This window comes from Spea bombifrons, chromosome 7 (genome assembly GCF_027358695.1).
Source record: "Spea bombifrons isolate aSpeBom1 chromosome 7, aSpeBom1.2.pri, whole genome shotgun sequence".
Classification (NCBI taxonomy): Eukaryota; Metazoa; Chordata; class Amphibia; order Anura; family Pelobatidae; genus Spea; species Spea bombifrons.
Window position 1 is genome coordinate 33,624,312 of NC_071093.1, and position 11,790 is coordinate 33,636,101.

At 41.3% G+C, this 11,790-nt stretch overlaps 1 protein-coding gene across 2 annotated transcripts in view; it reads right to left on the reverse strand.

Annotated features, from left to right (window-relative positions):
• The window catches only part of SPAG16 (sperm associated antigen 16), a 290,439-nt gene extending 287,482 nt beyond the window's left edge, over nucleotides 1–2,957 (reverse strand). For both annotated transcript variants that reach the window (XM_053470842.1, XM_053470840.1), the window contains exons 1-2: nucleotides 2,903–2,957; nucleotides 31–77 (exon numbers count right to left, since the gene is read on the reverse strand). In XM_053470842.1, the coding sequence (XP_053326817.1) occupies nucleotides 31–77; nucleotides 2,903–2,936 (81 nt within the window). In that variant the 5' untranslated portion in view covers nucleotides 2,937–2,957. The remainder of the gene's footprint in view (nucleotides 1–30; nucleotides 78–2,902) is intronic.
• Nucleotides 2,958–11,790: the final 8,833 nt, after the last annotated feature.

Sequence of the window (11,790 nt, forward strand, 5' to 3'; positions counted from 1 at the left end):
AGCGATTAACATGACATATTGAATAATTACCTCCTCGTACTGGTAACCGTCATCTGATCCTTCAGGTATGGCGACCTCTGTTTATGGAGTCAAGGAGTCAAATCGCAGATGGCAACATTTCTATTACTTGGAGAAATGACTGGGGTACGATAAGAATGTCCAATCAGGCGGCACTTGCTATACTCTGATTGGACCCTGGCGCCGGTAGCGTTGCAGTAATAGTAGACGGTGGCGGGTAATGAGGAATGAGATTAGAGGGTGCGTGCATTCATTCTGTGCTCAGCGAATCATGCGGTCCCCAGGCAGCGAAAAAAGTGACAAAGAGGAAGAGACGTGCACGTTTAGCGCGTTTTTATCCATAAAGGCAGGCGTAAGAGTGAAACGGGCAGAAAACCTATACAATAATAAGCAACGATTACAAACTCAGAGAGGGCTCCCGGTACATATAATTGTATCATTACATGGGTTTTATTTAATGGTTTCTGTGCCGAGACGGTTTCGTTTAGAATGTGCGAACAAGCAGCGCTTACCACTTGTAACATCTGAATGAGGGAGCGTTGTTAAGCACCTGTGCTTTAGAGGATGCAGATGGCAGAATTGTTGGTTATCACAAGAACGCAGTAAACAAAGTAATAACACGTTCCCACGTATAACTTGGAGGATTTACAAGAGCTTACCCTATAATCACAATTCATTTTGTAATTGTGCGTAGCGGTATATTTATGCTTGTAGAGGGTATTTGCTCCGTATCCTTTACAATTCTAGATAGGTGCTGTCTATTGATGCTAGATTTGCCTTTCTCGTACAAGTGAAAGCATGCGGAGAACATTGCGTACAATTCCTCGCACGCCGAGTCGAATTATAACGAATTACATAGAAACATTTGGACAGGTTTTCAAGAAACACTTGTATTCAAGCCAGCGATTCACTCTGTAACGCGGCCTTATGTTCATAGCCCAACCGCACAGCTAGGGATATATCTTATTTATAATATTTATACCTTATTTATAGTATAGACCTTTGTAGTCGCGTTGAATGCCACTTACATATATTGGTACTTATATATTAACTACTCTAAAATAATCTGTCAAAATGTGTAGGTCAAACAAAGCTTAACATTAAACTCTTGGGTATATATAGGCTTTTCATATAGGCCTGTGTATTTTTCTGCATGTGTATAACATAAGTGTTAGCGTGCATGCCTGTGCTGTCCTGTTCCCAAAACATATTACATACATTATCGTTCAAATGTTTGGAGTCATTTCAAAAATATCCTTGTTTTTTTTAAAGAAAAGCATATTTTGGCCATTAAAATAAAATAGAAATACAGTGTAGATGGGGTTAATGTTGTAAATGTCTATTGCAGCTGGGAACGAATTTTTAATGGAACATCTTCACAGACATATCACTTTATCACTCCCATCACTCCTGTGTTCCAATGGCCCTTTATCACTCCCATCACTCCTGTGTTCCAATGGCCCTTTATCACTCCCATCACTACTGTGTTCCAATGGCCCTTTATCACTCCCATCACTCCTGTGTTCCAATGGCCCATTTGCAATTATGTTACAGCTTGTTTTCTCATGATAGCTAAGTGACCCCAAACCTTTGAACGGTAGTGTATAGGCAGCAATTATGTACAGCTGATTCTTAAATTTACTACCAATATTAAAATTAGCATTTTTTAAATTATTTATACTTTTTTAAGGGTCACCTTCTAAGGGAGATGTGGCTCCTCAAATGTTCTTGTTGGCCCCTAAGTTTTCTTAACCTGATGATTCATTTTAACAAACTCTACATTTTCTACTTTATTGTAATTTTATTTCATTATTTATAATTTTTTTATTTTAATATAAAAATGATACAAATAAACTTTTGTTTTTATTAGTTTAATCTGATGGTGTAGGCCGGTTTCAATGCATGAGTATGAAAAAGTTTACTAATATATCTATATATTATACATATATATTTATTATTGCACATAATTGGCTATCGATCCTGTTTAAACATGCGTATAGCTATCATTAATCTAAGACGAGACCAAGGAGTGATTACGTCACTTTATACAGGGTACCTTATGTTTGTGTCAAGTTCTGCCCCACTTCTTAACCAGAAGAGTGATCTGCTGTGTGTATATGTATTTATTTTTATTTAATTTTTAATAACGGTAAATATTCAGAATCTGATTAAATTTAAATCATAAAAAAACTGGTTTTGGGGTTAGTGTTTTTGAACCAAATGTGATTGTCACGTATGAGAGTGGGCACACGTGTCAATCCCTTGCATTTCAATTCGCATCTCTATTGATGTTACACGCACGAGGTCAGAGACGTGGAGTTTTCTTGTGATCATTTGAAATGATAATTTTTTCATTTAGATTTTTACATCCGGCCTACCAATCATCTAATTGTTCCCACGATTTATCGTTTCCCATCATTAACTTCCATAGAAGTACAGCACAAGTTATCAAACCCAACTGATTACCTGGGAACCTTCTGAATGCGAGACCCTTGAAATATTAACCCTTTAGTAGCCTGTTGTGAAGATTTTTTTTCCAAAGGTTTATTTTAGTTTCCCAAATAATTTCTCATAGGAGGGTATTTTCGAAAATCCCAAATTTACAAGCATTGTCTGCAAGCCTACAGATGTCCCAGTACTATATACTTTATATAAGAGTACATATATATACATATATATGTATGAACATATATATATATATATGTACTTTGGCGAACTTTTTGTTACCCTTATAATATTAGGGACCTGATAACCTATGGGTGCTGGACCACAGAGCTTGCAATCACCGCGTGACAGTTTCTTACGATACCAGTGTCTGTATCCACGTTTCCCCGTCAGTTTTCTGCTGTGCCGGTCAGATTTATCCACATTAATAAAAGGATACGTTCCAGGTAGTACGTGTCCCGTTCTTGCTCCATTGCTGCAGATGTGCTCGCTGGTTCTACGGTTGGAGTCTTGGGGTTGCTAGGTAACCGATATAAAGTCTCGCGAGAACAGTATCATCTTCCTGCGAGACCTAGTGTACGAACGCTGCTTGGTTACCGTGGCGACGAGACTGCCGTAGTAAACTCTTCCCGACAGACAGGGAAAAAAATAAACAGATTTGCCTTGTTTCAGTGATCTCATAAACCTCCATACGCATCAGTAGTTAGGTTGTAAATAGTTAAACTGCGATCTTTAATTAAATTAACAATTAACACCGTCACACGAGCAATCGAGTTCTTGGGGTTAAATTTGATGTGAAATCAGTTAATATATTCACTTGTATGTTGTAGCAGAAGCGGAAAAAGAACGTCTGGTGTGGGGATGATGTATAAAAAAGCAATTCTGGTGCAAAGGGTGGAATATGGTGATATCACCATAGCAACCAATGGAATAGTCCAGTCAGTAGGGATAAGAACGCTTTACTAACTCAGAATCACATTTGGCACGCAACCCCTAATGTTAAGAATTCCTGCTCAGTGCAAGAAATGTTCTATACTCAAAGGTGCTACACTGGGGCTATAATGGAAAAATACTACGGGTACAGAGAAATGATCTGGTGTAATACGTTAAAAATATTTGTTTTGAACAAAATAAACTAGTACATTATGTCGCATCAGCGTCTTTACCCATTCAGATGGCTTTGTGAACCAGTATTAAAGCCATATGGGTAACACATTTGGCGAGTTGCCGTAAAAAATTTTCAGTATAAGGTAGTAAAGGGTTAATATTTAATAAGTCTCAGGGTCAACTGATTTGGAAAGGGCAAAGATAAACTGCACTGGCATCGTGGGACACGTACTATTGGAGGAGAAGTGAGCGGAGGTATGGTGGCTGGTCCCAGGGAAGGTGGCACCAAACCTGGGGCTGATGGGGCAATCAGATTCCTCTGTGTGCTTTTGCTCTTTGTGGATCCAGCTTAATTGTGGTGTTTTCCAGTGATAAAATCATGTCACTATCCATTTAGTGGATGTTTTATTTTTTTTAAATCACAACAAAAAACATTTATAAAATTTTTTTTAAAAACTCCTGGTTAAGCATGCATAAAAGGTGTTATATGACAGAAAGTGAAAAATCTACGTGTCATAGGATGCATTTTAAAAATGAATGTTCCTCGCGTGCCAGCAATGAAGGACTGAGATGAAAAAAATTTAAGAATCAGTGAAGGTCCATGGTCCTTAAGTGCTTATTAGCAAACCCCATTGTGACCCATCACCATAAATACATAGTCACGCGTGCATAGGTTTGGACCTCCCAAGGAGTTCGAGAAGCACTTGGAGCCCCAGGGTGCCTAAACGTTTAGGCCAGAGGATGTTGTGTATCATTACATTTATTTTATAAGTTATAATACAATATAGAACAAATAATTTTAAATCACAAACAATCACAAACCGGTACAAAAGAAGAAGAGGGTCCTGCTCTTGCGAGCTTACAATCTAGTCGGTGGTTGAGGGGGACGTGAAACAGCAGGAGAGGACGGCTTGGATGGGATGAGTTGATTGAGTCCGGATGATCTGTAGAGGTTGTTGATCGTACAGATGGTTTGATTTTGGAGGCTGGCTGAGTGTTAGGAGGAAAGGTTGTACACTTCATCAAAAAAGTGGGTTTTTAAAGAGCTTTTGGAATTCACCCACTAGGAAGAAGGTCTCACAGTGAAAAGGATAAACCCACCTCCCCAACCAGAAAAATCCAGTGTGTACAAACAGTAAATAGTGTGTACAAACAGTAAATATACCAAAAGGAATGTGTAACCCATTCCTCATCGCTCTTCTTCTGCTTCCCCACTCCGTGAAATCCTCCACCGGCTCTCAATTACCTTAGAATTCAATTTAAAATCCTTGCGCTAACATATAAGACCCTCCATAACACTGCTCCTCCATACATTTCTGCCCTCATAAACAAATACTCCCCTACTTGATCTTTACGTTCTTCCCATGGGCTGAGGCTCTCCTCCTCAACTTTTCCTGTCTACAAGATTTCACTCATGCTGCCCCATATCTCTGGAAGGTACTTCCTCCGAACCTTCAGCTTTCATCATCCCAACAATCAAGAAACATCTCAAAACCCACTTCTTTAGAGAAGCCGCACCATCTTAGCTGCTAGAACTTCCCTGTCACTGATACAACCACCACACTACCTCTTACCTTTCTCTATTCCTTATGTTTGTCCTCACCCCATTCCCTCAAGATTGTAAGCTTGTGAGCAGGGCTCTCTCTACCTAATGTATCGGTTACTATTAGTCTAAGTCTGTCACTTCTCGTCTTGTCATACCCCTTGAATATATGTATTATAAGAAGTGCTGCGTAATTGTTGGCCCTATATAAGTAAATAATAAGTTAATAACCTAGGAAGGGCCAGATGTTCTAGAGTCTTTTAGAGGACATGGGTTTCAAAAGGTCCAGCCACATCTCCAACAAAAAAAACAAAGCATTTAGGGGGTATAAGGCATTTCTGGAGGCAGAGTGGCATACAGGGGGTTAAAAGGCATATCATGGGGCAGAGTGGCAAGCCTGGGGGCATATGTGCATAACTGGGGGGGCAGGTTAGCAAATAAAAGGAAATAAAAATTCTCAATCATAGCTTTTATTAAATATGAAAAAACTAGTTTACATGAATTCATAGAGAAATAAAAGTTTCTTACAAGAATATCGTGAAGAATAATGTGATCACTGTTGTCTCCAACAGTCTCCAATGTCTCCAAATGTTTCCAGGGCTGCTTTTTATTCCCAGTCCGGCCCTGGGTGAGGCGAGATCTGCACTCACCTAAGGTGCAGCTGGGGGTGACTAGTTGGGAGATCACAATATCCCTCTAGTCGGCTCAGCATTCCCTTACGAAAAATTACTGCAGTTTTTCTGAAGTAATACTGCTATTTTTTGGACATGAAAAAACTGCAATACTGCACTTTTACTGCAGTATTACTGCACATTTACTGCAGTTTTACTGCATTTGTACTTCACTGTACTGCAGTTTTACTGCACATTTACCGCACTTTTTTTTTTATATTGCAAACCTACAGTTGTACTTCAATGTACTACAGCTTTATTGCATTTGTACTTTCGTACAAAAATAACTGCAGTACAACTGCAGTACAGTGAAGTACAAATGCAGTAAAACTGCAGTAAATGTGCAGTAATACTGCAGTAAAAGTGCAGTATTGCAGTTTTTTCATGTCCAAAAAATAGCAGTATTACTTCAGAAAAACTGCAGTAATTTTTTTGTAAGGGGAGGGAGAGGTCTGTCACTAATCACAACATGCCGGCAAATAATGCCGAGCGTGGGATATGACGTCATCCCTGCGCTCTGCAGCAATAGCCGGAGTGAAGATGGAGCAGTAAAGCGAGGTCTTGTAAGGGCAGTGTATATGTGTGTGCGTGTGTAAGGGCAGTGTACATTTATATGGGTGTGTGTGTAAGGGCAGTGTATATGTGTGTAAGGGCAGTGTATGTGTGTAAGGGCAGTGTATATGTGTGTGTATAAGGGCAGTGTACATGTGTGTGTGTAAAGGCAGTGTATGTGTGTAAGGGCAGTGTATATGTGTGTGTATAAGGGCAGTGTACATGTATGTGTGTGTGTAAGGGTAGTGTACATGTATGTGTGTAAGGGCAGTGTATGTGTGTATGTAAGGGCAGTATGTGTGTGTATAAGGGCAGTGTACGTGTGTGTGTGTAAGGGCACTGTTCGTATATATGTGTGTGTATAAGGGCAGTGTACGTGTATGTGTGTGTGTAAGGGCTGTGTGTGTGTGTTTGTAAGGGCACTGTACGTGAATATGTGTGTGTGTAAGGGCAGTGTACGTGTATATGTGTGCATGTAAGGGCAGTGCACGTGTATATGTGTGCATGTAAGGGCAGTGTATGTGTATATGTGTGTGTAAGGGCAGTGTACGTGTATATGTGTGTGTAAAGGCAGTGTATGTGTATATGTGTTCGTGTAAGGGCAGTGTACGTGTATATGTGTGTAAGGGCAGTGTATGTGTATATGTGTGTGTAAAGGCAGCGTATGTGTATATGTGTGTTTATGGGCAGGTGTGTGTAAAGGCAGTGTGTAGGGGTCCTGAGAGGGAGGCTAACATTAGCCTTTTTTAATTTAAAAAAATCTCTGCTGCTGTGGACTGCTCTTCCAATGATGCTCAACCAGCATTATGGTGGACACCTGGCTGGCTGAGAATCATAGGAATTTTAGTTCACAGCTAACATCTACAGCTTTACTGTTGCTGCACTTCCCATGACGCTCAGCCAGCATCATGGAATTAGTATGTCTGGCTGAGCCTCATGGGACTTCAATTCAATGTGTTAGTTATTTTTAATATGCATGACTGTGCTGACAAAAATGAACCGTGTTTTAATACCGATGCAAGCGCAACATTGTAAAGTGCAATGTATTTGTATGTAAGTGCAAAAAAAGTGCCCAATCATGCATGTAGCACTTACCAGGTGAGTGCCTAACTAGACCTAGCCTGGGGGCTCCATAAGGACCCTGTAGGCTTCCCTGCATCCTCAGCCTTAAGGACGGAAGACTTACCCTTACGTCAGTGCTTTGCTGTAAAGAAAAAGGTGAAAAAAGTGCCAAAAGACACAAATGGGATATGCAACTCATTCCTTCCATTCAGCCCAAAGGCCTGCAAACATTAGAGTTATCTGAAGGAAGGGTTACCAAATGTCCCTCACCCAAAAATCCAAATTTGGGGGATCCGACCCCACCATGGCCATTTTCAGTGATATCAAAATACCGTGTCATATGACCGTCCCATGTGTAAACCATAGACTCACCCTTAAGGCAACACAGACCTAGACCTAGACCAGGAGCTCCAAACTATCCCAACCATAAGAACAGAAAACCAAGCTTTCCCTCTTTCACGGGGACTCACTTGAGTATAGCCAAAAGGCTGATGTATTCCATACCTAGACTCTACCTGCCTGGTAGTTGTTTCTGTTTGGCACCATGAACAAGGATTCCACATCGAGACTAACTAATCTTATGGAGAGCTCTAGCAGGATTCAAATGAGCATATACAAACAGAACATTTGACAGCAGATAAGAACCATTCTGCCCATCTAGTCTGCCCTTTTCCTGCTGTAGAGAAACCTTAATCAGTCCTCGGTCTTGTCTTATATTCAGGATAGCTTAATGCCTATCCTATTCATGTTTAAATTCTCTCACTGTGAGCAAAGCAACTTACACCATCCCATAGGACAAGTTATTAAGTATTGTTCATTCTCCATCCACCACAAGCTGAACAATATTAAGTGCAGAACATGAATCTTAAATGAAATGGTTATCTCTTTTGTGCAGATGAAATTTGGTGTTTCTTGGATCTGGACTGCCCCCACAGGAGATGGATGAGTCAGATATACTGACGGGGATTTCTCTGTAATAAAGAACACACAAAATACTCTCTAACTTACACCATGTCATATTGCACAGTTTTAAAGGTGCTGTCCCAGTTGCGCTTGATGTGTCACTTTTATATCCAACATAGAATTTGACAGCAGGTAAGAACCATTCAGCCTGTCTAGTCTGGCCATTTTTACTGGTGCAAAGACTCGGGTCTTAATCAGTCCTTGATCTTGTCTTAGGTTTTAGATGGTTAAATAAGTTACTCTAATTAACTGCTAATGAAATCACTGGATTGCTTCAATGGGAAGGGTGAAGATGAGCAGCCCTATGTCTTGGCTGTCTGCTCTACCACTTATTTGACAGCTTTTAAGAGTGATGCAGTCATCTTTGTGACTATGCACACTGGGTCCTGACCCAAGACAGATTTCTTTTTTGACCAGCAGATGGCGCTGATAACTCAGTAATTCCAGAAACTCTAGATTTGTTTCTATAACAAAAACATTTTGTTTTCAAATTATTTTGCCATTTTCATTTTAGAACATGCAGCTGTTACGCGTGTGATCGCACGTTGAGATCATCTGAGTAAGAGATAGCTCTGGGCGACTCAACCCTCAAAATATTCCACTTATACTTATTTTGACCCACTTTTACATCTCGTGCCAAGACAAAAATGGCATATTTCACCCACACACTTTTGTATGGTTTGTAATAAGCCTAAATTTGTCTTTTCTTTAACCCAAATTATATACAAAATGTAGATACTGTAAAATCTTGAATTCCCCTATGTGGTTCTATGAATGTAGTCCCTTCTACAGTAGTGAAATGGTTAAACACATTTAATTCTGCTCAGATGAGTATTCACATGGTTGTTTAGGGTTATGGGTGCTGAATGCTGAGAGTTCTGCACATACACATATTTTTATTTTCCCTTCTGAAACTTGCAAACCATTGATAAATGTCAAACCTCAAACCTGTGGCTTTATCCTTAGACTCCCTCTCCGGTGAAACAAAACAGCTAATACGGAGAATCACATCTTTTGTGTCTGTGGTAATTGCTGCAACAGATATATATATATAGTACTGTGCAAAAAAAGTATTCAGGTGTGAGCAAAGGCTGTAAAGTAATAATGTTTTTAAAAATAGACACTTTAATAGTTTATTTTTATCATTTAATGAAACACAAAGTGAGTGAATAGAAACATCTAAATCAAATCAATATTTGGTGTGACCACCCTTGCCTTCAAAACAGCAACAATTCTTCTAGGTAGACTTGCACAAAGTCAGGGGTTTTGTAGGCATACAGTTAGGTTTATGATTAAACAATTATAAGGGGTGCTAATGATCATCAATCTAATATGAAGGTTGAAACACAATCATTAACTGAAACAGAAACAGCTGTGTAGGAGGAATAAAACTAAGTGAGGATCATCCAAACTCACTAACAAGATGAGGTTGCTGAAGTTTAATGTCAAAAGTCATGCACCATGGCAAGACAGAGCACAGAAGCAAGACACAAAGTAGTTATACTGCATCAGAAAGGTGTCTCCCAGACAAAAAATAAAGGCAGAAATGGGTCTCTAGGATGTTCTGTCTTTTGAAAGAGTACAAAGAAATGAGCAATATTGAGGAGCGCAGATGAAGGGGTCGGCCAAGGAAACTTAGTGCAGCAGTTGACAGACACATCATGCTTACTTCCCTTCACAATCTGAAGAGGTCCTGCAGAGCCATCACCCCAGCATTGGCAGCAAACAGTGGGACCCTGATACATCCATCTACTGTTCACAGCAGTCTGGTCATAAGTTCAGTGGCGGAACTACCGGGGTCGCAGGGGTCGCGACTGCGACCGGGCCCCGGCGGCAGGGGGGCCCAAGCCAAGGGGCCGCCCGAAATCGGGCAGGGGCGTCCAACATGCGGCCCGCGGGCCAAATGCGGCCCGCGAGACCTCGAGGTGCGGCCCGCGTAAGATCGGCAGCCAGGGCAATCGATCTTACGCGAACCGCACCTCAAGCCCTGCTACTTACTTGTGGGAGGGTCTTCTGGACTGCACAGAGGAAGCGGAGTTCACGTGACATCCTACTTCCTCTGTGCTTTAGCAGAGAAGGCAAAGGGAGGCTGCGCCCCCTGCTGAAGTCTGTGAGTGGCATCGAGGAGCTGCAGTGCAGGTAAGGGGGTGGGGAGGGTGTTTGAATGAGTGTGTGTGATTGAGGGAATGAATCTGTGAATGAATGATTATATGAATAAATGAGTGTGTGTGATAGCATGGATGTGTAAGTGCTGGAACCTAGGCATGATGGGACTGTGATTGCTGTTAGCAATCACACTCCTATCATGCCAAGTCAGCCAGTACATGCTGAAACCTGGCCAGCTGCCCTCCTTGTGTATTGAGGCTGCCAGCAGTATGGGGTCTGCACATCACTTACAGCCACCCTGTACCAGCGTGTATTGGCTGACTTGGCATGATAGGAGTGTGATTGCTAACAGCAATCACAGTCCCATCATGCCTAGGTTCCAGCATTTACTGGATGGATGTGTAAGTGCTGGAACCTAGGCATGGTGGGACTGTGACTACTGTTAGCAATCACACTCCTATCATGCCAAGTCAGCCAGTACATGCTGAAACCTAGCATCCTTAACAGATTCTCGCACCCAGGCCCTGAAGCGTCTAGTTACGCCCCTGCATAAGTTGTCTTCATGGAAGACTTGCAGCCAATTAGCCATACCTTCGACGTGGGGACGGGGCCCGTGGGGACGAAAATACAGGAAGTGGGGTGCAGAAAAATGGCAGCAGGTGTTCTGGGCTGATGAGCCAAAAGTTAAAATATCTGGCTGCAGCAGAAGTGTTTACAGGCAACAGTGAATTGGGGATTTGGTTCAGAATTAATGTTCTCCTCAATGCTGTGAAGTACAAGCAGATACTTATCAGGAAGGTGTCTAATTGGCCCTAAATTAATTCTGCAGTGACCCTAAACATCCAGCCAAAGTCAAAATTAAGTATCTTTAGCGTAAAGTAGAACCTGGAAGTCCTGGAAGTGACGGTTTGACTCCCACAGAGTCCTGACCTCAACATCATCGAGTCTGTCTGGGATTACATGAAGAGAGACATCAGCACGTGACTCCTAAATAGATTCCTTCTTGCTGCAGTTATTGGTTGCCATAAAAATAACCTGATCACGATGCAGTCTAAAAGCATGGTTGGCACTTCCTGCAGTAGCACAGGAAGTAGTCACTGTAAAATAGAACTGCTGTCATCACAGTGTTTATTAAAACTACCTAGAACTTGTGGGTTTTTTTTGTCAATAATTGTTTTCTAGTGTTTTATCAGAAGCTGAAATATGTGGCAGAAGCAGGATACGCAGTGCGTGGGCATTATGTGCTGTGGAGGGTGTGTGGGCTTGTAACCGGCACATTGAGCAGTGGTGCCTGATCGCCCTATAGGGTCATCTGCACATGGT